This window comes from Hypanus sabinus, chromosome 10 (genome assembly GCF_030144855.1).
Source record: "Hypanus sabinus isolate sHypSab1 chromosome 10, sHypSab1.hap1, whole genome shotgun sequence".
Classification (NCBI taxonomy): Eukaryota; Metazoa; Chordata; class Chondrichthyes; order Myliobatiformes; family Dasyatidae; genus Hypanus; species Hypanus sabinus.
Window position 1 is genome coordinate 36181940 of NC_082715.1, and position 26187 is coordinate 36208126.

The window sequence follows — 26187 nt, forward strand, 5'->3', positions numbered from 1 at the left end:
ATGAACCAGGCTTCTGTAACCTCTACCATTTATCCCTTCAACTTCGAACATTCTTTGCCTTCAGTTTCCAAGGCCACTAAACTGACCGAGGTAACTCCAGCTAAGAAGATAACCTTCTTCAAAAGTGGTGACCCACAGTTCTCTGGAGTAAAAATGGCCATAAACAAAAGGACATTCAAGACCTTTGATGCCCTCTTGGATGATCTCACCAAGAAGGTATCACTTCCATTTGGTGTGCGTACGGTGACAACCCCTCATGGCGTTCACAACATCAACTCTTTGGAGCAGTTGGAAGATGGAGGCACATACCTATGTTCTGATAGAAGACACATCAAACCAATCCATGTGAATGCATCAGGAAGAAAGTCAATTGCACGACAGAGCAATAACCCAACTAGTGAGCATCAATATATTGCACAGAGGGCAAGACAGGAAGAACAACAGATGCATCGTGTTCAAACAGCACATAAAAAGATAACACTTATTAAAAATGGGAATGTTGGCATCCATTATTCAATTGTTCTGAACAAAAGAAATTTACATAACTTCAAAATTTTCCTGGAAGAAATTTCTGAACTCATGCAGTATAATGTGACCAAACTTTACACAATGGATGGAAGGAGTGTAAGTACCTAATTAGTTCTGCCAAATGTTAACAATTTAGTTTTGCATTTTATATTGTTATGAGACTATGTTTCCACGTGAGGCCATACTTCACCTCCAGATCTGCTGGGGCCATCTAATGTGTCCAGTGCACCCGAGGCAGCTTCCTCTACATTGGTGAGGCTCGTTGTAAACTGGGGGACTGCTTCACCAAGCACCTTTGCTCCATCCACTAAAAGCAGAATTTCCCAGTTGCTGAAAGTTTTAACTTTAATTCCCATTCCCGTTCTGCCATGTCGGTCCATGTCCTCCTTTTGTACCACGATGAGGTCACCCTTAGTGTGGAGGAGCAACTCCTTAAATTCCATTTAGGTAATATGACAGCATTAATATTGACTTCTCTTTCCAGTAAAACATTTTTACAACCCCCTCCCCTGTTTTTCTATTCCCCACTCTGGCCTCTTACATCTTCTCACCTGTCTATCACCTCTCCCGGGTCTCCTCTTCCTTTCCTTTCTCCTATGGTCCACTCTCCTCACTTATTAGATTCCTCTCTCTCCAGTCCTTTACCTTTCCTACCCATCTGGCTTCTCCTATCACTTTCTAGCTATCCTCCTTTTCCTCCCCCTACCTCTTTATTCTGGTGTCTTCCCTTGTCCTTCTCAGTCCTGAAGAAGGGTCTCGGCCTGAAATGTCAACTGTTTATTCATTTCCATAAATGCTGCCTGATCTGTTGAGCTCCTCCAGCATTTTGTGTGTGTTGCAATGAAATTATACGTTATTTACCAGTCTTTTTGCCATTTCTTCCAATAACTTATTGCTAAATATTAATAGGAATATGTGGAGGAGAGTGTTAAACTCTTTGAAAGTTGCTTCCGTTCTTGAGAAACAGTGACAGTTTTTCCTGTACTCTGTAATATACCGAAAACTTCAATTGAATCACCGCAATCAACTAAACTCCAAAGACTGTGTACTTCTCCTTATCAAGGATCAACTTTCAGAGATCCTCTTTATTCACCATATACACTCAGTGGCCACTTTATTGGGTACTCCTGTACACCTGCTCAATAATGCAAATATCTAATCAGATAATCATGTGGCAGCAACTCAGTGCATAAATGCATGCAGACGTGCTCGAGAGGTTCTGCTGTTTCTCAGGCCAAACCTCGGAACAGGGCAGAACTATGATCTAAGTGACTTTGACTGTGGAATGATTGCTGGTGCCTGATGGGGTTTGAGTATCTCAGAAACTACTGATCTGTGAATTTCACACATGACAGTCTCCAGGGTTAGCACAAAATAGTGCGATAAACAAAAAAACATCCAATGAGTGCCAATTCTGTGGGTGAGAATGCCTTGTTTATGAGAGAGTCAGAGAAGAATGGCTAGACTGGTTCAAGCAGGAATGTGATAGTACCTCAGATAACCACGTGCTACAACAGTGGAGCATAGAAGAGCATCTCTGAACACACAACACATCGAACTTTGAAGTGGATTGGCTACAGCAGCAGAAGACCATGAACATAAACTGTGTGGAGACTTTATAAGGTACAGGAGCTACCAAATAAGGTGGCACTGGGTGTACAATTGCTTGCATTAGGAATTTGCTCTGGAGTGTTGGTCAGGGCATGAGAGGCAACAAAAAACAACAACATTCAACAATTACAAGCAATAAAGAATGATATAAATAAGAATTATAGATAAATAAAGCTAATAATGTTAGAGGTTAAAGGGCGGATATGAAGAAAATGTGCATAAATAACGAAATACCAACATGAATTTACAATGTAAACAGCATTATAAAAAAGTGGTTTATAACTTTACTCTCACAATTTAAGTATAATATTCTCCTTCTAAGGCTTGAGGCCTCAAACTGCTCCACATGCAATCTAACCAAAGTCCAGTAAAGGTGCAGAAAACTTATTTCTTCCTAGTTTAATCTTTCAGCAACGTGTCAAAACTCCATGAGCCTATTTTACTATACTTTCTGTCTCTGTCCATGACAGTTCAATGCTCAATGTATGTGGATCCCCAAGTGTCCTTGGATCTGAACAGAAAATGCTGGAAACACTCGACAGCCCAAGCGCATCAGTGAACAGTTAACGTTTCATGTTAAAGACCATTTGTAAAGACCTGTTTTCCTTTCCACAGCTGCTGCTTAATCTGTTGAGTGTCCACTGCATTTTCTGTTTTGATGCAGAATTCCAGCATCTGCAGCTTTTAAAAATCTGTCACTAGAATTTCTTTAATTTAAACTTTTCATCATTTAGAAATAACCGTTCTATCTTTTTTTCAGTATAACGTAGGTGATCACACTTTTGCCTGTATTGAAATCAAAATGGTACACTTGGCCATTTGATTGTTCAGTTAATTTCTGTGTAATTTAATGTTGGCACTTATACAGTTTACAATGCCAGCTACCTTTGCAATATTGGTCAACTTGATATGTTGCTTTCTGTCCTATCTTCTGAATAATTTATAACTTCACTCAACTCTACTAGCCCTATCACTGAACTGTTCCCACAACCTATGCACTCTCTTTCACAGAATCTTCAGCTCATGTTGTTTATTTATTTATTATTATTATTTGTTTTTTTCTTTCTTTTTGTATTTGCATAGTTTGTAATCTTTTGTACATATTGCTGTGGTCTTTCATTGATTTTATATGGTGACGTATATGTACTTTGATAGTAAATCTGCTTTTAACTTTGAACTTTAATGATAGCAGCACCAGTACAGATTTATAAGGAACACTTCTAATCACATCCTACTTATCTGAGGAGTCAGCCATTCACCTTACACTCAGCACCAGTCCTACGTTAATTGCATTTTTATCCACCCTACGTTCTCATCAACTCCTCCAGATACTACCACTCAATTATAGGGGGTGGATAGACCTAATAGACCTCATTAGGGGATCAGAAGTGGAGAACATCAGCAACTTTAAATTCCTCGGTGTTATCATTTCAGAGGACCTGTCTCAAGCCCTTTGAAATGTAAGTGCAATTATGAAGAAAGCATGGCATTGCCTCTAGCCTCTATTTCCATAGAAGTTGGCAAAGATTTGGCATGATATCTAAAACTTTAACAAGCTTCTATTGATGTGTCGTGGAGAGTATATTAGACCATAAGACATAGGAGCAAAATTAGGACTATAAGACCAAAAGACATAGGAGCAGAATTAGACCATATTGCATCACAGCTTGGTATGGAAGCACCAATGCCCTTGGATGGAAAATCCTACAAAAAGTAGTGAATCCAAGGGAAAGCCCTCCCCACCATCAGGCACATGGAGACAGAGCACTGACACAGGAATGCAGCATCTATCATCAAGGACCCCCACCACCCAAGCCATGTTGCCATCAGGAAGAAGGTACAGAAGCCTTAGAAACCACAGCACCACCCACTTCACTCAACTTCACCCACCCCATCACAGAACTGTTCCAACTACTTGTGGACTCACTTTCAAGAATTCTTCATCTCATGTCCCTCGAGTATGCCTGCAAGAAGAAAAATCTCAGGGTTGAATATGGTGACATATATGTACTTTGAACTTGAAACCATAAGACCATATGACATAGGAGCCATTCAGCCCATTGACTCTGCTGCAACTTTCCATCTTGGCTGATCCCAGATCCCACTCAACCCCATACAACTGATTTCTCAACATAACCTTTGATGCCCTGACCAATTAGAAAACTATCAATTTTCATTTTAAATATGCCCAGTCTTGGCCTCTACAGCTGTCTGTGGCAGAATATTTCACAGATTCACCTCTCTTTGGAGAACAGATTTCCTCCTTACTTCTGTTCTAAAGGGTTGACCCTCAATTTTGAGGCTGTGCCCTCTAGTTCTGGATACCCCCACCAGAGGAAATATCCTCTCCACATCCACCCTATCTAACAACATTTGGTGGGTTTCAATGAGATCCTCCCTGTATTCTTCTAAATTCTAGTGAGTACAGGCCTAAGGCTGCCAAGCACTCCTCATATGTTAACTCCTTCATTCCCGGAGTCATTCTTGTGAACCTCGTTAGGACTCTCTCCAATGACAACACATCCGCTCTGAGTTATGGGGCTGAAAACTGTTGACAATACTCCAAGTGTGGCCTGACTAGAGTCTTATAAAGCTTCAGCATTATCTGCTTGTTTTTTTTTCTATTCTCCAGAAATAAATGCCAACAATGTATTTGCCTTCTTTGCAAGAAACGAAACCTGTAAATTAACCTTCTGGGAGTCTTGCACGAAGATTCCTAAGTCCCATTGTACCTCTGATATATGAATTTTCTCCCCATTTAGATATTAGTCTTCACTTTTGTTCCTTTTACCAAAATGCATTATCATATATTTCCTAATACTGTATTCCATCTGCCACTTTTTTTGTCCATTCTTCCAATTTGTCGCATAACTTCGTCAGCACCACCTATCTCCACCTATCTTCATATCATCTGCAAACTTTGCCATAAAGTTATCAATTCCATTATCTAAATCGGTGGTCCCCAACCACCGGGCTGCGGACCGGTACCGGGCCGCAAAGCATGTGCTATCGGCCCATGAGGAAACAACCTAAGCGCAGTGATACCCTCGTGCCAGGGATCACTGGTTGGCCTCGGGTAACCAGCCGCCTCATGTGGCCGGTGGGAAGTGCCGTTGCTGTTGGCCTGGAGCATGGACAGATGGGTGCCACCTCTAAATCTGTTTACCACACTGAATGTTCGTGGGGAACCCGGTGCTAAAATATTCGCAGACGACCTAATTCAGGCTCAGGGTTCCGTAAGTAGCAGAGCAGCTGCCTCGCTGCGATCTACTGAAAGTCATCCCTTGAGCCAAACTTTTGTCAGCCGATAGATCCTACGGGGGGGGGGGCGGGGCAGGCATGCACCCTGTCACACTCCTCCTCGATCTCGGGACTGCAACCGCTACGGCCCCAGCACAGGAACCGCCGGCCCTTACCTTGTCCTCTCACCCCACCCATGACCAGCCACACCTGGCCAAGGCTATTATATGTTCATATGAGGAAAATACGCACTGTGGGTTTAATATTAAATTCATTAGATGAACCCTTTTAGAATTGAAATTGAGTGTATTAGCCACTTATAAGGGACTTATAGTTGTCTTATCACCTATATTCTGGTCGTGATTAACACCACCACCCCTCTCCACTGGCCAGTCCGCAAGAATATTGTCAATATTAAACTGGTCTGCGGTGCTAAAAAGATTGGTGACCCCTGATCTAAATCATTGACAAACGATGTGAAAAGTAGCAATCCCAATAATGACCACCACTAGACACTGATAGCCAACCAGAAAAGGACCCCTATATTCCTATTCACCACTTTCTGCCCATCAGCCATTCCTCTATCCATGCCAGTATCTTTCCTGTAATGCCATTGTATTTTATGTTGTTAAGCAGCCTCATGTGTGTCACTTTATCAAATGCCTACTGAAAATACAAGTAATTAACATCCACTGCCACACCTTTGTCCTGCCTGCTTGTTACTTCTTCTAAGAACTCTGACAGATTTGCCAGGCAAAATTTCCCTTCACAGAAAACATGCTGACTTTGACTTATTTTATCATTAGTCTTCAAGTATGATGAAACATCATCCTTAATAATAGATTCCAAAACTTTCCCAGCCACTGGGATGAGGCTAACTGACATATGATTTCCTTCCTTTTGCCTTTGTCCCTTTTTAAAGAGTGGAGCGACATTTGCAATCTTCCATTCTTCCGGAACCATGCCAGAATCAAGTGATTCTTGAAAGATTATAACCAATGCATGTACTGTCTCTTCAGTAACAGCTTTCAGAACTCTGGGACATTGTCCATCCGGTCCAGGTGACTTATCCACCTTAAGACCTTTCAGTTTTCCCAGCACTTTTTCCTTTGTAATAGCAATGGCACTTTAAGGAAAAAGGTTCCCCAAAAAAAATCTTGATTATTACACAACACCAAATCTAAGAGCAAACACGAGGAAATCTGCAGATGCTGGAAATTCAAACAACAACACACTCAAAATGCTGGTAGAACACAGCAGGCCAGGCAGCATCTATAGGGAGAAGCACTGTCAACATTTCAGGCCGAGTCGACACCAAATCTAAGATAGCCTTTCCCTGAGTAGGCTCAAGCACAAGTTGCTCTAAAAAGCCGTTTCGCAGATATTCAACAAATTCCCTCTCTTGCGATCTGACACCAAGCTGACTTTCCCAATTCCCTTGCATATTGAAGTCCCCCATTACAATTGTGACATGCCCTTCCAGCTCCCTTTCCAATCTCAGCCCTACATCTTGGCTACTATTTGGAGGCCTATATATAATTCCCACATGGTTTTTTTTCCCTTGCAGTTTCTTAACTCCACCCACGAAGATTTGACATTCTCTGACTGTATGTCACCTCTTTCTAAAGATATAATTCCATCACTTACCAGTCGGGTCACACCATCACCTGTGCCTTCCTGTCTTTCCTTTTCAAACAAAGTATATCCTTTGATATTAAGCTCCCAACTATGCCCTTCTTTCAGCCACGACTCAGTGATGTCTACAATGTCATACCAACCGATTTCTAATTGTGCCAAGAGTTCATCCATCTTTATCTGAATACTATGTGCATTTAAATTCAGCACCTTCAGTCCTGCATTCTTCACTCTCTTGAATTTTGCCTCTGTGATACAATTTAACTCTTTGCACTGTTTCCATTTGTACCCAATCATTGGCCTGTTCTTGCTTACATTCATGTTACACCCATCATCTACTTGTAAACCTGCTGGCCCATCCTCAGCTCTATCATACTGGTCCCCATCCCACAGCCATATTAATTTAGACCACTCCCAACAGCTCCAGCAAATCTGCCCACAAATCCCCCTCATATTCAAGTGCAACCCATCCCTTTTGTACAGGTCCCACCTGCCCCAGAAGAGATCCCAATTATCCAGAAATCTGAATCCCTGCTCCTGCTCCAATTCTTCAGCCACACATTTATCTGCCACCTCATTCTATTCCTATCCTCACTATCATGTGGCACAGGCAGCAATCAAGAGATTACTACTCTTGAGGTCCTAATCCTCAGCTTCCTAATTCCATCCACTCACAGGGAGAATGTACAACCACTGCTCTGAGGGTACCTGAAGCTTCTGGTACCATGAGACAATTCTTATCCATTATTATCATTCATTGCTACCTATTTGTCATGGAGTCTGACTCTTCCTACTCATATGGTCACCTAGCTGGTTTAATAAATTGATTTCAGTCTGTGAGCTTCAACTTCAACTTCAGTCTCATAGAAACATAGAAAACCTGCAGCACAATACAGGCCCTTCGGCCCACAAAGTTGTGCTGAACATGTCCCTACCTTAGAAATTACTAGGCTTACCCATAGTCCTCTATTTTTCTAAACTCCAATTACCTATCCAAAAGTCTCTTAAAAGACCCTATCGTATCTGCCTTCACCACCGTTGCCGGCAGCCCATTCCACGAACTCACCACTCTCTGCATAAAAAACTTAACCCTGACACCTCCTCTGTACCTTACCCAAGCACCTCTTGTGGCAATCATTTCAGCCTTTGGAAAAAGCCTCTGACTATCCATACGATCAATGCCTCTCATCATCTTTTACACTTTGCCTCATCTGCAGGACTTTATCAAAAACCTTTTATTATTTCAGAATCAGAATCGGGTTTATTATCACCAGCTGGTAACGTGAAATTTGTTAACTTAGCAAATTTTGATTAACGTCAATAAACATTTCTAATATACTACAGTATTTGCCTTCATAATCAGTTGGTGTAGATACACACCCACTTCTTAACTTTTCCTGTTTTATTTGCAAGATGCATGCCCTCACTTCTATAGATCAGTAGATCTAGCCTTGTAAAAACAAATCTGCTTGTTCCTTCTTCCCAGGTAGGTAATTTCATAGTCCAGTCACTTGGTGACTTCTTTTGCAGCTTGTTTTCTCATCTATTTTTGTGTAATTAGCAAATATGGACATGTGGTGTAGAATTTGTAGTCAGTGACAAGAGGTACTCAATGTGCCCTAGAGGGGAGTTAGCTCCATCCATCATGGGACTGATGGAGGAAAGCAGAATAGATCTTTCCTGCTAAACTGATAAATGTTACTTTGATAGCCTGCTAATCTGTCTCTCAAAGTTGTCAAAATAGTGAGTTAGACACAAGCGACACTGCGCAATAAATCCAGATGAAGAGTCTCAACTTGAAATGTTGACATCCACAAAATATTAAATATTTCTGACATTTGGAATGTTCCAAACAATTCAGGCAACTAAACAATTCTAAGACATAAGGACCATTTTATACATGCTTAAAATAACTATATAAACTCAAACAGTAAAAAGAACTTTGAACTACTCATACTTATCTTACATTAATTCACCCCCCCCCCCACCACCCCACCAAATTAATATGAAGGTGGATGATTGGGTTTGGAACAGGACCTTACAGCTGATTCTCATCTATAATTAGTGGACAGTTGCCACAATTCTGACTTCCCTCACAGACTCTGAACAGTTCAATGTAAAAATACAGTCAACAAAAAAATCTGCTAAGTGCCACCTTCAGTTTCAAGACTTCTGCATTTACACAGAACTCCTGAAGTCTCAGTTAACTACATTGGGAACAGTCATCCAACACATGGGGAATTCTTGATATTTATCTGTAGAGTCCAGACCTTTGTGTTTGTTTCCCCCTGATAAGCGATGAGTTTAGGTTGTAACTATCTGACAACCAGCTCTGATTTTAAGTGACACTACTAATTATAAACCGTGCAAAATCAATCCAGACCTGATGCAGGCATTTGATCCAAAATGTCGACACTTCTTGCTCACCCCCGCCCCCCTCCCCACTGACTGAGCTGCAGATCAACCCACTGAATTCCTCCAGCAGATTGTTTGTTGCTTCAAATTTCAGAATCTACAGTCTCTTACGTCTCCATAATTCATTCCTTTTCTGATTTTTGTCCATGAGGATATATTACCATGTTTCTATGCATCTTAAATAAATTTAATGAGGGGCATAGACAGAATAATTTTTCCCTGGGGAGTGGGCAAAGCTAGAGGGTGCAGGTTCAAGATGAGAGATCAAGGGGAGAAATTGAAAGGAGACCTAAAGGGTATTGTTTAACACAGATGGTGGTGAATACCTGGAATTGACTGCCAGAGGAGGTGGTGGAAGTACGTTTGTAGATACAGTTACAATGTTTAATAAATCATTTGGACAGGTACAGAGATAAGAAAGGCATAGAGGGAGAAGGGCCAGATGTGGGCAAATATGATCAGCACAGATAGGCTTCACAATTGGCATGGATGAGATAGGCCAAAAGGGCTCCTCTCCTTGCCACATGGTTCTGTGATTCTAAGATTGTGTTGAACCTTATTGAATGCCTTCTGAACACCTTCCCTTTAAGCTGTGCAGGTGTGCAGCAACTGAAATGATCTTGTGCACATAGACTTTGTTGCCACGCAGCTGAAATTTTCTGAACATTTAAAAGTTTCCAGCTCAGAGCAACGGTTGGTCCCTACAGCTGTAAAAAAAATAGAGGGTGATGCACCATCAATAACTCTGAAATGTGAGTTAAGGTAGGCTTTTATTGGCTGGAAGAAAGCAAAAGCAGCAAGTGACCACCACACAACATCCTGGAGACTGAGGAAGGAGCAGTGCCTCCAATCGCCTTTATACAGGGGTCTGTGAGAGGAGCCACAGGAGCAGTCAGCAGAGGGGCGTGTCCAGACAGGTATATGTAGTTCACCACAGAGGGCATGTTATTTCTGAATATCCTAACACATTGGCTCCCCTCCACCTTCCCAATGATTTTAATAAAGATCATTTGATTGTTTTCAGATTAGAATGTTTCACAAAAACATTGCAGGGCATAAATGAATTTCCTACCCTAAGATGGTATGTAAAACAATTATGTAAAATCTATCAGGTACTCGAAATGTACAGTCCTCAGCTCTCTAGAAGTTGGATGCTGGAGTCAACCCCCTACAATAAAAAAAACTGTACTTAACTTACACAGAACAAGAGAAGCAAACATCCATCAGGAACTGTTAATTGACAAACTGCTAAATAGCAAATGAATACTTCAGGCAATCCTTATACTCAAGTGTATGTTCTTTTGCCTCAAGCATTTATTCAGTTTTACTTTAAAAGAATCAATACTCCTTTTTCAGTCATTCCCCGTGCAAAGCATTCCATCTTCTAGCAACTCTCTCTAAGATAGAACATGTTCCAATCTCTCTTCTCACTGACAATTTTACATTGATGATCCCTGACTACTGACTCCCATCCAGAGGCAATTGTTTTACTGTCATAACTCTATCAAAGTCTTTCATTATTTTAAATACCTCTGGTGCCTCGGAGCTAATTCAGGACAAAGATACATGTTCATGTTGCTGCAGATTTTTCCTTCACAAATATTATTTCCCTTCCTTTATAACATCGTGTTGAATCAATTCCTAGTGGGCCCAATATGGATTTCCAGTTTTTTCAAAAATTTTACACCGCTTTTCATTTCTCATGTGCTTTTAAATTTTACCCATATTTTCAGTTTGTTCCCCTTCCATCAGATGAGTTTACTGTACATTTTTCCACTGAAACCTTACATTTTGAGAATTGTCGAATGTCACCAAGTAAGCTCTTAGCATGCTTTAAATGCAAATTGCATTCTGAACATACATTCTAATAGGCTTGCATTGAAAGTACTGGAGTGAAATGTTGTGAGGGTAGGTCATCAACCAGAAACGATGACTCTCGCTTTTCTCTTCACAGATGCTGCCCGACTTTCTGAGAATCTCCAACGTTTTCTGTATCTATTCTCTTCTCTGATGATTGAGTTGCTGTGTTCCATGTATTTTCTTTTGTGATCGGATAACCATGTTGGAGTGAGAAATACTCTGAACAGTGTGTAGCATTGCTATGCCTTGTTTATATAGAATTATGTGGAGACCATGATCTGAGTTACTTAAAAATCCAGAACAGAGAGTGATGCTCCACAATGGCATGTAAGCATCTAAGGACATCCCAGATGCAATCAATAGGAGGCAGTCTGTGGAAACGAGGCTGTGTTTTACATGAAAAGCAAGGAACATTAGAAAGGGGCTTGAAAATTAGTGCACTAGAGAAGCAGAACTGGACAAGAGTTCTACCAAAGGTAATATCTGATACAACTATCAGAAAAGTACATCCATTGCTGCAGCTAAATAATTATTCCCTGAAGAAAGCAATCACTTTATCAGCCCCCCTAAGGTAAACACTTTAGACTCTTGTCTGCTGCACTTGATAGCCTTTAGCAGGGTGTCAAGGTGACAATTCGCTTTCCACCACCTTAACATGTTGGCCATCCCTGTTTTACCACCCACTTTAAACTTTGTATTGTGGATAGGCTCACTACATGAGTAGAATTCATGCATCATTGGGGCTCAGCCCTTTTGAAAGGCTCCACACTGTGACCATATCATTAGGCGGTGGTCCAACAGCAGCTTTTTCCAGTGTTCTGGAGCTGGCTGTTAGGACCCGCAGCTTTGAGTGGTGGAGGAGGAGAACTGGATTAACAATAGAGCTTCATTCATTTCAAGCTAACATGCTGTTAAGAAACACTAAAAACAGAGGCTGCAATGAAATATCAGTAAATTATATAGGAGGAAGCATTCTCTAACCAGAAAAAGACAATGCTTGTGTTTTACAGGTTGGCACATTGCAGGGTCTTCTTCAAAGCCCTAATGTGCTGGTGTGTGTTGGACATGAAGCGTTCAAACCAATTGTTTATGATGATATCAAAAGATCAGCAGAAAAATGGCCAGGTCTGTCAAGGAGATCACAGACCAACAGCAATAATGATTCAGCTGATACCAAGATAAACGGTTAGACTTTTTTTTTGCTCTATTCATTTTTAAAAGGCATGAGAATAGAATGCATCTGCTAACAAAATATAAAGAATGAGGCAGTAGCAATCAAGCCAATTTGCACTTAATGTCGAAACCATTCAAACGATAGACTTAAAACCATAGAACCATAGAACATTACAGCACAGTACAGGCCCTTCAGCCCTCCATGTTGTGCTGACCCATATAATCCTTAAAAAAAGTACTAAACCCACACTACCCCATAATCCTCCATTTTTCTTTCATCCATGTGCCTGTCCAAGAGGCTCTTAAATACCCCTAATGTTTTAGCTTCCACCACCATCCCTGGCAAGTCATTCCAGGCACTCACAACCCTCTGTGTAAAAAGCTTACCCCGATGTCTCCCCTAAATTTCCCTCCCTTAATTTTGTACATATGCCCCCTGGTGTTTGCTATTGGTGCCCTGGGAAACAGGTACTGACTATCCACCCTATCTATGCCTCTCATAATCTTGTAGACCTCTATCAAGTCCCCTCTCATTCTTCTACGCTCCAAAGAGAAAAGTCCCAGCTCTGCTAACCTTGCTTCATATAAGTTGTTCTCCAAACCAGGCAACATCCTGGTAAATCTCCTCTGCACCCTCTCCATAGCTTCCTCATTCTTCCTATAATGAGGTGACCAGAATTGAACACAATACTCTAAGTGCTGTCTCACCAGAGATTTGTAGAGTTGCAACATGACCTCTCTACTCTTGAACTCAATCCCCCTGTTAATGAAGCCTAGCATCCCATAGGCCTTCTTAACTATCCTAACAACCTGGGCAGCAACCTTGAGGGAAGTATGGATTTGAACCTCAAGATCCCTTTGTTCATCCACACTCTTAAGTAACTGACCATTAATCCTGTACTCAGTCTTTTGGTTTGTCCTTCCAAAATGCATCACCTTGCACTTGTCTGGATTGAACTCCATCTGCCATTTTTCTGCCCAACTCTGCAGCCTGTCTATATCCTCTTGTAACCTTCGACAACCTACTGCTCCATCCACAACTCCTCCAATCTTCGTATCATCTGCAAACTTACTCACCCATCCTTCCGCCTCCACATCCATCATTTATAAAAATCACCACTAGCAGGGGTCCCAGGACAGATCCACTAGTCACCGACCTCCAGGCAGAATACTTTCCTTCTACAACTACCCTCTGCTTTCTTCCTTTAAACCAATTTTTAATCCAAAAAAACTTGATTGTAAATACCCAGAAAAGTCAAGTATACCCTTGCCTTTATTCTACCAAACTGAATTTCACAATAAAATATATATTACATTTTGATAAAATCCCTGCATGTGGAAATTGTGCACCAGCAGACCAAATGGAAAGATACTATTTTTGAAAAGTCAATAGCTCATAAACAGTCCTTGTCATCTTTATGAGGAAATTGCATCTATAAAGTGGAAGGCAGAAGATTATAATTATCATGTCACAAGTTTGAGCTGCAGTGATGAGAATGAAGGAATGGTCCTATCCGGACTTCATTCTGCATTTGGTATAAAGGAGATTGAGAGGCAATCAGTGGGAGGCCTAACCAGATAGACATAAAAGGATTGTACTTGATAGACCCAATAACTGCCGATTAATAACTACTTCCTCCAACCCACAGCCAGATTCTAGTTTTCTCTTTCCCCTCTCCATAACATAGTCTCTTTGTCTCGATTCATGCTCTCCAAGCCTTGAGTGTAGCCCGCATTCCTCAAAAAAAGCCCAAACAAGCCCTCGATTGTATTCTTCTACCACTAGCTTCTACTCCTATTCCTTGTCCAGGCTGACACTTTGGAGAAGCAGAATCTGTAGCAGATCATACAATCAAAACCCTGCCATTAGCTTCAAAGGTCCTTGTACATTCCCATGTCTCCAGTGCGCAGATTAGCAGCCAAAAATGAAATCTACACATGAAGACCAAAAAGAAATCCACACAAGGGTATGGCAGAGACATTAAATAAGAATATTTAATCTACCTTTACCTCGAAAGAAGATTGTGCTAACGTCATTGCAAAGAAGATGGTAATTGAGATACTCAGTTAAAAACTGATAATGAAGAGACATTAGAAAGGCTGGCTATACTTAAGATGGATAAATAAACAGGTTCAGAATGCTTGTGTCCTACTTTGCCCAAGGAGGCAAGTGTTGATAGTCACCTTCTAATCCTCATTAAATACTAGGATAGTGTCAGAGGACTAGAAGTAAGGGACCTCCCGTGGCAGAGATAGATGTTGCTTAAGGTTTAGTACCAGGACTACTGTACAGCTTTTCTTCGTATATATTAATGCCTTGGACTTGGTAGAACAGAGCAGCATTTCAAAATTTGCAGATGACACAGAAACTGGAATTGTGTTCAAAAAATTAGAACATTTAGGAATGAAGCTAGGTGATGGGATGGTAGACAGGGAAAATAAGATGTAATGCAGAGAAATGGGAAGTGATTTGCTGCAATGGGAACAACAAGAAAATCACAAAAAAATTATACATGGTACATTCTAAGGTAGATACATAAATAGAGAACTACCAGTATTCATGCACAAATCCTTGAAAGTGGCATGACAGGCTTCCTAACTTTCAAAACCAGACCGAAAAGCCAAAGAATGAAAGGTCTTCTACCCAGCATCCTGTTAGCAAATGTACAGTCACTGGAAAACAAAATTGAGAACCTAAGGGCAAGATTGCTGTATCGGAGGGAAATGAGGAATTGCTACATTCTGTGTTTCACGGAGACATGGCTCACTCTGAGCATGCTGGATTCAGCGATCAGACCTGAATGCTTCATGATACACAGGATGGATCAAACTGCTGATTCGGAGAAGTGTTTCATGATATACTCTTTGTGGTGCTCAGATGCCATGGTCTTGGTCTTATTGCATTCTTGTTTCTTGACCTGGAACATCAAACGATTAAATACTGATAGCTCTAATTACCAAGAGTTTCGGGACTACATTTCAGGAAATATGATCACTCCTCCTACCTGTATACAGCCAGAGGCTAAAGATGAAGACTGCAGAGGGAAGGATAATAAAGAGGTGGTCACGGGAGACTGAGGAGCAACTATGGGATTGCTTTGAGTTGGTGGACTGGGCCATGTTCCAGGATTCATCAGAGGATCTGAGTGAATACACCACTGTTGTCAGGCACTTTTTAAAAACAGTCATGGATGAGTGTGTCTCCACAAAATCATTCAGAGTCTTCCTCAGCTACAAGCCCCGATGAACCATGAGATTCGCGATCTCCTGAGGACCAGATCAGTGGCATTCCTGTGACCAAGTAAGAATCAAGAGGTTTATGTATGATCTCATGTATGATATGGCAATTCTGGACCAAACTTGATTCACTGGGGGATGCTCGATAGCTGTGGCAGGGTGTGAATGCTATTATTCCCTTCAAAGTGAAACCAAATGACATAGCTGACAACACGGCTTTGCTCCCAGATGAGCTCAATGCCTTCTATGCTCATTTAGACTGTCAAAGCATGGAGAAACCAAGAACTCCCACAACCACCGATGACCCTGTGATCAATCTCTGGGGCTGACGTGAAAGGATCCTTCTGGATAGTGAAGCCACAAAATGCATCCAGTCCAGATGGGGTACCTGGCCGAGTTCTAAACACCTGAATGGAGTTTTCACTGCAAATTTTAACCTCTCACTTTGGCAGGTACCCACCTGCTTCAAGCAGGCTTCAATTATACCAGTGCCTAAGAAGAATGTGGTAACCGGCCTCAATTATTATTGTTCAGTAGAAATGACCTTCACTGTGATGAAGTGCTTTGAGGGGTTGGTGGTGAAACATACCAACTCCTGCCTGAGAAGTGACTTGGATCTGCTCTAATTTGCCTGTTGGTACAACAGATGCCTCTTCATTGGCTCTTCACTCAACCCTGGAGCACCTGGATGGTGAAGATGCATACATCAGGATGCTCTTCACCGACTAGAGCTTGGCATTAAATACTATCAACAAGTTTCAAGACCTAGGCCTCAAATCCTTCTTGTGCAACATGATCCTCAATTTCCTCACTTGCAGACCCCAGTCAGTTCGGATCAGCAACAACTCCTCCACAATCTCCATCAACACAGGGCCACCACAAGGCTGTGTCCTCACTCTCCTGCTCAACTCACTTTACACTTGTGACTGTGAGGCTAAGCACAGCTCCAAAGCCATATTTAAGTTTGCTAATGCCACCACTGTTGTTGGCCAAATCAAAGGTAGTGATGGATCAGCGTATAAGAGTGAGAATGAAAATCTGGCTGAGTGGTGCCACAACAATAACCTCTCTGAGTGAGTCAGCAAGGAGCTAATTATTTACTTCAGGAGGAAACTGGAGGTCCAGGAAACCGGAGTCTTCATCGGGGGATCAGAGGTGGAGAGGCTCAGCAACTTTAAATTCCTTGGTATTATAATTTCAGATGATCTGTTCTGGGACCAGTAATTAAGTGCAATTTCAAAGAAGGCACAGTAGCACCTCTACTTCCTTAGAAGTTTGCGAAGATTCAGCATGGCATATAAGACTTTGACAAACTTCTATAGATGTGTAGTGGAGAATATATTGACTGGCTGCATCATGGCCTAGTATGGAAACTCCAACACCCTTGAATGGAAAATTCTACAAAAGTTAGTGGATACGTCCCATTGCATCACGGGTAAAGTCCTCCCCACACTATTGAGCTCATCTACACGGAGCGCTGTCACAGGAAAGGAGTCTCCATCATCAGGGACCCACACCATCCAGGCCATGCTCTCTTCTCAACAGCACACACAAAATACTGGAGGAGTTCAGTAGCCAGGCAGCACCTATGAAAAAGAGTGAACAGTCGGTGTTTTGGGCTGAGACCCTTCATCAGGACTGGAAAAAAAGATGAGAAGTTAGAGCAAGAAGTAGGGGAGATGAGGAAGAAGTACAAGGTGGTAGATGATAGGTGAAACTGGGAGAGGGGGTTGGGTGAAGTGAAAGGCTGGGAATCTGATAGAAATAAAAGGCTGGAGAAGGGGGAATCTGATAGGAGAGGGTAGAAGACCATGAAAAAAAAGGAAGGGAGAGGAGCACCAGAGGGAGATGATGGGCAGGTAAGGAGGTGAGGTGAGAGAGGGAAACGGGAATGGGAATGGTGAAAGGGGTGCAATTACCAAATAATTTTCAGCATCCACAGATTTTCTCATCTTCATTCTCTCTTCTCACTGCTGCCATCAGGAAGAAGGTACAGGAGCCTCAGGACTCACACCACTATGTTAATGAACAGTTGTTACCCTCAGCCATCATGCTCTTGAATTAGAGGGGGTAACTTCACTCACTCCATCACGGAACTGTTCCCATAACCTATGGACTCACTTTCGAGGACTTTTCATCTCATGCTTTCAATATTTATTGCTTATTTATTATATACCTTTTTTTCGTATTTGCCCTGTTGTTATCCTACGCAATTGGTTATTTATCCATCCTGTTGCATGTAGTCTTTCCTTGATTCTATTGTGTTTCTTGGATCCACTGGGTATGCCTACAAGAATGCAAATCTCCACAGGTATCTGTGGAGGCCAAGTCTTTCTGTATATTTAAGGCAGAGGTTGATAGATGCTTGATTGGTCAGAGCATGAAGGGATACAGGGAGAAGGCAGGAGATTGAGAGGAAAATTGGATCAGCCATGATGAAATTGCGGAGCAGACTTGATAGGCCAAATGTCCTAATTCTGCTCCTATGTCTTAAAGTCTTATGGTTGTATATGACATCAGAAAAGTACTTTAATGTAAGTTTAAACTTTGAAAAGGTATAGAGTTTAAAAAAGATGAGTTTATATAAAATGTCACTATTGGAATCTAAATACTTTTAAGGCAAAGGTTGTTAGACAATTGTTAGGAAAAGGGTGTAAGGTTATCACAGGTAGATGGGAATGTAGCACTAAAGCTATAATCAAATCAGCTATAATCATACGAACTGGGGAGAAAGGTCAGGGCTGAAAGACTTCACCAAGACCACATTCATTCATGGAGATAGAGCAAAACAAGATTGTAGAATGGTTTATGGGTCTTCAGCAACATGAATGGACCTATGAATTTAGGATTATTCTCCATGGTTGAAATCTAAGTTCATTGTAAATAAGAATGGACAAAAGTAATGTTCTGATTGATGGATGGTTATGAACCTGAGGGTATGTGACTGCAGAAGAATCTGAAAGAAGAAAGGGTGAAATGGTGAATGCCTTTCTCAGGCATACCGTTGTCATTGAAATTAAGTACCTGGAACAAGATGTTACCACTTTTTTAACAGGCATTTTAATTATGAAAGATTTTATTTTTGAAATAAAAAGATCAGTGGAAGCATATTCAATAAGAGCTTTAAAAGGGCATTTTGATGAATGCTTGTGAGAGATGAGATTCCAGGGCAGTGGAGAAAAAACTGGGGAACAAGGCAGAAAATATTGCATGTATAGAAATGTGGTGCTGGGTATTTGAACTCATGGAATCATACAGCACAAAAATAAATGCTTTCTGCCCACCTCATCCATGCCTATCCCACTGATCATTATGCCTATATCCTCCTTTCCACGTGCCTGTCCAAATTTCTCTTATCTGTTATTGTATCAGCCTCTCCCTCCTCCTTTGGCAGCTTGTTCTAGATGACCGCACTCAATGTAGATAAGCTTACTTCAGATCTCCATTGAATTTCTCTCCTCTTACCTTTGACCCTGTCCTTGGACATGAAGACTCTAACTACCATATCTTACTCCTACCTGGAGCATATCTTTCTATGCTCCTTGTAATTTTATAACCCTCCAGAAGGACACTCCTCAGTCTTCGGTGGGAATAAACCCAGTCTACCCACTCTCACCTTATAACTGAATGACTTTCTTATCAAATGTTTCTGTTGTCATGGCTATCCCTCGAGGTCTAATTTTTCTATGCTTCTATGAAAAACACATACTAGAATAAACCTCAGTACATAAAGTTATGAAATTATCAAATAATTATGAATTAAGAATTTGATGCCACTTTAATGATATTTTGGTTTTCTTATCTGATTTGGGTACAGCCTTCTCATGTTTAATTGTTGAAATGTTAAAATATGTGGTTTATGCTGAAAGAGGGAAGAGAGCAATTTCAAACTGAGATTTTGGAATCTCAGTGTTCCTTAGAGTAGGCCTTGACAAATAATGTCAACCACTTTTTTTTAATATTGGAAGTACTCTACTGGGCACAATATCTGCTTGGCTTGATCTCATGAGAGACTTTCATGGTTTATTGCTGCTTTGTGTATTCATATTTATTGTGCACAATTCAAAAGCATTTTACATATCAAAATAAAGTTCTTCTAAGATTGCTGAGAAATATAAATTCATCTTAATATGCACGTTTTAATCATTTCATCTATTTATTTTAATGCAAGGCTATTTTCACAGAAATTAATTTTTCTTTGTCAGCAATGGGGTGATCTTAACTGTTACAATGTAAATTGGTAATTTCCTTATTTTTAGCATGTTATCTGCTATGTTTGTCCTTGCTTGAGTTGATACAAAAAATCATTCTACTTTGAATGTCTGAAGTTTTGTAAAAGCTGATAATGATTTAATTGTCTTCAAATTAAATTTCTCTTCCTTTCTCTTGTCTTTCTTCCCTCCCTTTGCCCCAACTCTGTGACAAATATCTTCCCTCTGAGGTATTTCTGGGAGTTTTGGAATATCTTGATGAAATGCCGTTCTGTATTTGACAGATAACTTTGGACTAGAAACCAAGAAAAGTATAATTCATCCCAGATCACCATCTCATTCATCCAGATACTCATTATCATCTGAAAAATTCTATCACAACGCCTTGAACCTGTCGTCAGGTAACAATGGCCATGCTTCATTTATGGACTCACAGCCACGTGAGAATAACCCCAAGCTTACGGATTCTATGATAGATGATAACATTGAGAAAAGAGTCCACATGAACAAGGACGGCAGCCTTTCTGTGGAGATGAAAGTTCGATTTCGTTTGCTTAATCGTGAAACCCTTCAGTGGTCCACGCAGATCAGAAGATCCAGTCTGGCAGGAAAAAACATGAATGAACGTTTGTGTTCAGTGGAAGATTGTGCCACAGAAGAGACGGATCAAAAGAACTGCTGTGATCAATCGTTTTATCCATGCCAGAGGGATGACATCTATGTTTCAAACCATAATCGCGCAGAGCCTGAAGAACACCACTGTGAGAGCTGCTGCTACTGTTGTCAGGGGTACGATATTTGGAAAAATCCATCATATTCTGAGAATATTACTGAAGTGAACTCCAGAAATGGCAGATATACTCATTCCACTTATTCAAGTGGATCATCAGGTCGACATGTTGCGTATAAAAGGGAATCTGTAGAAAGCGTGCAAACAATGTCAAGTGAGGAACATACACATTTTGTACAGCGGATAGAAAGGCATTCAGAGACTTTTGAAAATGGAGATGAGGGAGGAGAATATTGCTCTCTGAGTCACTGTAGTAGCCACACTGGTGGCTATACACCTACTTCTAAAAGTGTAGGACATCATGAGAGTAGAGCAGCTGTTTCTAGGAGTCAAAGTGCAGCTGGTTACACCTCGTATTGTTCTACAAACAACAGTTACCAAAATTTATGTGATGAAGACACCTCCTGTGTCTCAGCATGCAACTCCGTTTGTTCTTCAAAGGGAAGAACTGCAGTCAAATTAACAGAGTCAGCAGAAAATGGCAAGCTGGCAGCTTCATTCACCGGTTCGGCAGAAGCCCCAGTTAATTTAAAAGATGCTGACATTAAAGAAGGTGATGATAAACAAGAAAATAACAGTTCTGAATTATTTCATTGTGCAAAATGCAAGAAAAAAATTAAACAGGAGGACAATTCAGAAGCAAAGTCTCAAAATGCATCTTCGAATGGGTCAAAATGTTCAATTAAAGACTACAAAGAATCAGTTGCATCGAACTATGAACACTCAAGCACCAAGTCCAGCAGCCCCACCCAATTCAATGGTAAAGTAAATGGAACAATTAATATTGGAGATACAGAAGGAGGCAAAGCAGTTTCAGTCGTATCCAGTTGCTCCATTCACAGTGATAACATTTCAGATAGGGAAATAAATGAGGACAATAGGCCAGCAAGTGACATTTCATCATCTTCAGCAAAATCCAAACCAGGCAGCCACAGTGAGACAGATCTAAATGAATTGGAAAGCCATTCCACTCCTAAAGTCCACAGCATTAATTATGACTCTCATGAAAGACCAGTAAGCAACAGAACTTGCTCATCTTCCAAAAATAAACAGCTAACAAATATGGATGCAGAAGATGATCCGATTTCTTGTAGTTTAACTGCATCACTTGGATCATTAACTGATGGTAAAGACAATAGCGTTTCATGTTCAGAAGGCTTAAGTGGAAAAAGTACAACTTTCACTCATTCTGCATCAGGAAGCAAACGTGCAAAACGTATTGTGATAAATTCTGATGACAAACATCAAAGATCCTCCGAATTGTTAGATGACAGCCTTTCTGACAGCAGAAGTAAAGCAGAAAAGGCTGCCCCAGAGGATGATGGGAGTTCATCCTTATGTGTATGTGACCATCCAAAACCAAATTTAAAAGCTGTTGAAGATGGGAAAATGAATAATGAGGATAAAACACTCCCTTCTACACCAGATTTCCAAGTAGAATCCAATATACGAATGGAGCAAGAGAGAAGTAAATCAGCCAGCAGCATTTGTTCTGGTAATTCCAAGGCATCTGGTATTAAAGCTGCAGAAGAAAGCCAGGAACTACAGCAAGAACCGGAACAAAAAAGTATTTCAAAATTTCCAACTGGTTCGACGGTAGAAGTTTTGTGTTGTGAGGCAAATGAAGAAGCAGCAACTAAAATACACACAGGTGCAGAGAACGCTTCAGTTCAGAGTGTGCCTCGGTCTTCAGAATCAAAGGGAATGGCTTGTGGTAAAAGCACCCCGCATTCATTGACAGAACCAAGTCAGAAGTCCAAAAGGAGCTTGACTCCCGATAAATTAACAAATAAAACAGGTTCTGCATCCAGGCCATCCACATCAGGAGCTGGATCGATTATAACCGAAGGGAGTGCCAGTGAAAACCTGCAGAAAGAAAAGAGCATTAGAAGTGACCATGACAGGAAGAGTGAAAAAGGCAGTGGTGAGCAAAAATATAAGCATAATAATAACACTGAGAAAAATAAAAATAAAAAATCTACTCATGCTGTTAGAAATTCATGTGGAAAGAATGATCCTATACCTGGTGTACTGCCGAGCCCATCTCTTGAAGAGGTTGTTCACGAATGGCTGAAAAATATTCCTTCAGAAAACATGCTCTTAAAATATGATAGCTCCAAGGAGTTTCAAGATAAGTGTGAAAGATCAGCTACATGTGTGACAGGAGGAGAACAAGCTGAAGAGACCACAGGAACACTGGAAGAGAAATCACATGAAGAATCTACTGTTAGCAATTTTGAACTTAAAGAGGACAACAGTTCTGAGGTGTTAAGATTGGAATGCAGCAGTAATCCAAAAACAGAAGATAAAATTTCAGTCCAACCTAATGTCAAAGATGTGGATATATTGCAATCTAAACCAGCTAGCTCTTGCTCTTCCATTACTAAGCAGCCACAAGACAATATTTTATCCAGTGGTGTGCATTCCCCAGATGAAGTTATAAAGGGGTTTCTTTCTTTGAGACAGAGGGTAAAATTAGATAGGTCAAATAGTCTGCCTGATTTAAATCCTGCACATGAGAAAAAACTGAGCCATTCAGCTAAAGCATTATTGATGTGTCTTGTTGGCCTGCAGTTTTTTGACAAAGATTCTTCAGATTCTGCAAACAAGTTCAACAATGTAGATAGTTCTCCACAGAAAGAGCTTCTACACATTCTGAAGTCACTCTGGTACACTGATATTACTAAGGAAGTTGAAGGAGAAGTCTCTCGAACTGCTGTAAAACATTCAAAAACATCTAAAGGCCATAACTCAGCTGATGATAACATAACACCTGTCTCTTCCTCTGGAGTGGATGTCAATAGTGGATCTGGAGGTTCAGGAGATAGTTGTGTCAGTGGAGCAAGGGATGTCTCTCCAGTGGCAGAGAAGGAACAACACTTGAAAGTACAAAGCTGTGCAAGCAAGGCAGATGACGCATCAAAGCAAAATAAACCTTGCTTAATGACAAACTCATTTGAAGAGGGCTTTGAGATTTGTACTAAACCAAACAAGGAAAAGAAAGAAAACTCAATATCATCCATAGATTCAGCAATGACTAATGCTTCCCAAAGGAAACCAAAGTTAAAACACCACAGGAATGCAAAGAACAAGACAGAAGACGGTAATGACATTGAGATTCGGTCTCCTTCAAGAAGCTCCAAATTATCACAGTCTGATATTGCACTGTCTAGTCCAGTTACTCCAGACATAGCTTGCCGCGTCCAATGGAATAGTGTAGAGCAAAGTAGTGATGAGGATTTAGTTAGAAATGTAGAAAACACAGCCACAGGCACACAGGACACAACCCAAAATGCACAGGAACCACATGTTCCGGGAGCGGAAGAAATGAAGTTTTCTGTTAAGAACAGCTTTGACACAGAAGAAACAATTCATCAGAACAAAGCAGAAGACCACAATGAGGCCATTAGTGTAGCTAATCTTGAAGGAATGAATATTGCAGAGGATAAAACAACAGAAAATGTTGATAGTACTGTTAAAATAAAAGCATCACAGGAAATAAGATCAGACCATGCCGTGCAAGTAGTCAAAGAGGAGCAAAAGCTCAAAGCAATAGAAAGGAAATCATCTGATCCAGATCCAGTCTGGTTGCTCAGACTACTGAAAAAATTAGAAAAGCAGTTTATTGCACATTATATAGACGCAATGAATGACTTTAAGGTTAGGTGGAATTTACAAGATGATCAAAGATTAGATCGCATGATTGAAGACTTAAGAGAAGATGTCAGTCGAAGAATCCAAGGAAGCATTGACAGAGAGTTTAGAAAAGTCCAAGGTAGAGTGGGCAAGAAGAAGCCAGTGCCTCCTCAGGAACCACGGAGGTGTGAGTCATCAGAGCAAACAGAACAAAGACGGAGACGGCTAAAAGCCATGTACAAAATGCAAACATGTTCTCCGCATTCTAAAGACTCTGACCACGAGCAGAGCACCAATGAGATTTCATCTGTGGTAAGAGATGAGGATTTGAATCTTCATCCAACAGCAGGCAACAAAGTTAATATTCAAGGTCAATGTCAATCTTATAAATTCTGTACTTGTGATACCTGCAAAGAAAAATATAAGGCCCCAAAGTCTGTAGCAAATCCAACACAGAAAAATACTTCCATTTTCAAAAACTTTGATCTGAAGGAAATCCTTATGATGAAAATGAATAGCCCTAATGAGCAAATAACAAAACAAACTGTTACAGACAGAGCTGATGAATTGTTGAACCAAGAAATTGAGAAAAATGGTTGTAATGAGGGAGAAACCTTAGAAGCTGTTCAAAATAATACAAACAATGCAGAGGTGAATGAGAATCAAGAAAATGCCAATGTGAATAATACACTTGAAAATCAAAAATTAGATACAATAATGGATCAAAGAGAGGAAGTACCACCAAGCAGCAACCATGAATTAGGAGAGAATTTGGAGGATATTGGTGAGAAGATTAAACAAGTAGATACATGCAATAATGATGAAGAAAATAAAAGTGAAGGAGGAGAATTACCAAAAGTAATATCAATTGATGGGCAAAAGAACAATGAAGATCAAGGAGATGGGATTTATAATAGTGAAAATCTACAACAATGTGACAAAGTGGATCCCCAGTGTGAAGCTGAGGATGCCGAGGATGAAGCAGGTAACAATGAGCACAATAATGAAGAAGCAAGTCCTATTACTAAGAAATGCAATGGGCAAAATGAAGAAGATAGTTCAATGCCCAATAATACAGATCCAGACACAAGGAATTATCGTAGATTGGAAGAACCAGATTCTAAGAGTCAATTGGAAGAAAACAACACAAGTGAGATTGGGGAGAAAAATGTTAGAAGGGAAGAGACTCAAAATTTGGATATCAATGCTTCAGAATCCGCTGATGAGCCTATAATATCTGATGTTGTGAATGGACTAAATGAAGGGGTGCAGGACATGAATGCAGAATTAGTTGCAAATGAGAGTCTCATCAATCGCCCACAGCTTTCTGGAAAGGAAACATCAGATGATTGCACTAATGTGCACACTGCTGATAATATTCAAAGTAGTGCTAAAGAGGCTACAAGCAGCAGCTCAAATAGTTCAGGAAACAAAACTACTCAGATGTACCCAGAAAGTTCATCAGATGAAGACAGAGGAAGTCTAGGCACAAGTCCTGAAGTATCTGAAGACGAGAAAGACACAAAGTGTAATTCCGATCCAGCTCCAGATCAGTCAGTTTCCATAAGGAACCAAACAAAGAAACCCAGTTGCAGTGAGTTAAATGAGTTTGATCTGGATTTTTAAGCTTTCAGAAATGTGGCATATCATTATTCTGATCAACATGGTTATGTTAAGTTAAACTACTTCAAATTATATATTAAACAATCAATTTCTCCATGTAGAATTATAAACCTCTGTTGTAAAGCAAAACCAGTTAATTCAAATTTTGTGTAATTTAAGGGAGCAAGAGGATATTGGTCCAATGTAAGGCTACATGGACAATCTAGTCATATTCAGTTTATTTACACA

General features: G+C 40.5%; 1 protein-coding gene across 1 annotated transcript; it reads left to right on the top strand.

Moving 5' to 3' along the window:
- Positions 1-25962, top strand: LOC132400423 (retinitis pigmentosa 1-like 1 protein). The gene is made up of 3 exons (XM_059981361.1): positions 1-624; positions 12300-12474; positions 20195-25962. The coding sequence occupies exons 1-3, from the start codon at positions 1-3 to the stop codon at positions 25960-25962; spliced, it is 6567 nt and encodes a 2188-aa protein (XP_059837344.1).
- Positions 25963-26187: the final 225 nt, after the last annotated feature.

What these genes read in the sequence shown, in the direction of transcription:
- LOC132400423 (XM_059981361.1), top strand. Translation starts at nt 1, where the DNA reads ATGAACCAGGCTTCTGTAACCTCTACCATTTATCCCTTCAACTTCGAA. An exon ending in ACACAATGGATGGAAGGAGT is followed by an intron (nt 625 to 12,299) that starts GTAAGTACCTAA and finishes TGTGTTTTACAG; the next exon opens with GTTGGCACATTGCAGGGTCT. An exon ending in AGCTGATACCAAGATAAACG is followed by an intron (nt 12,475 to 20,194) that starts GTTAGACTTTTT and finishes TGTATTTGACAG; the next exon opens with ATAACTTTGGACTAGAAACC.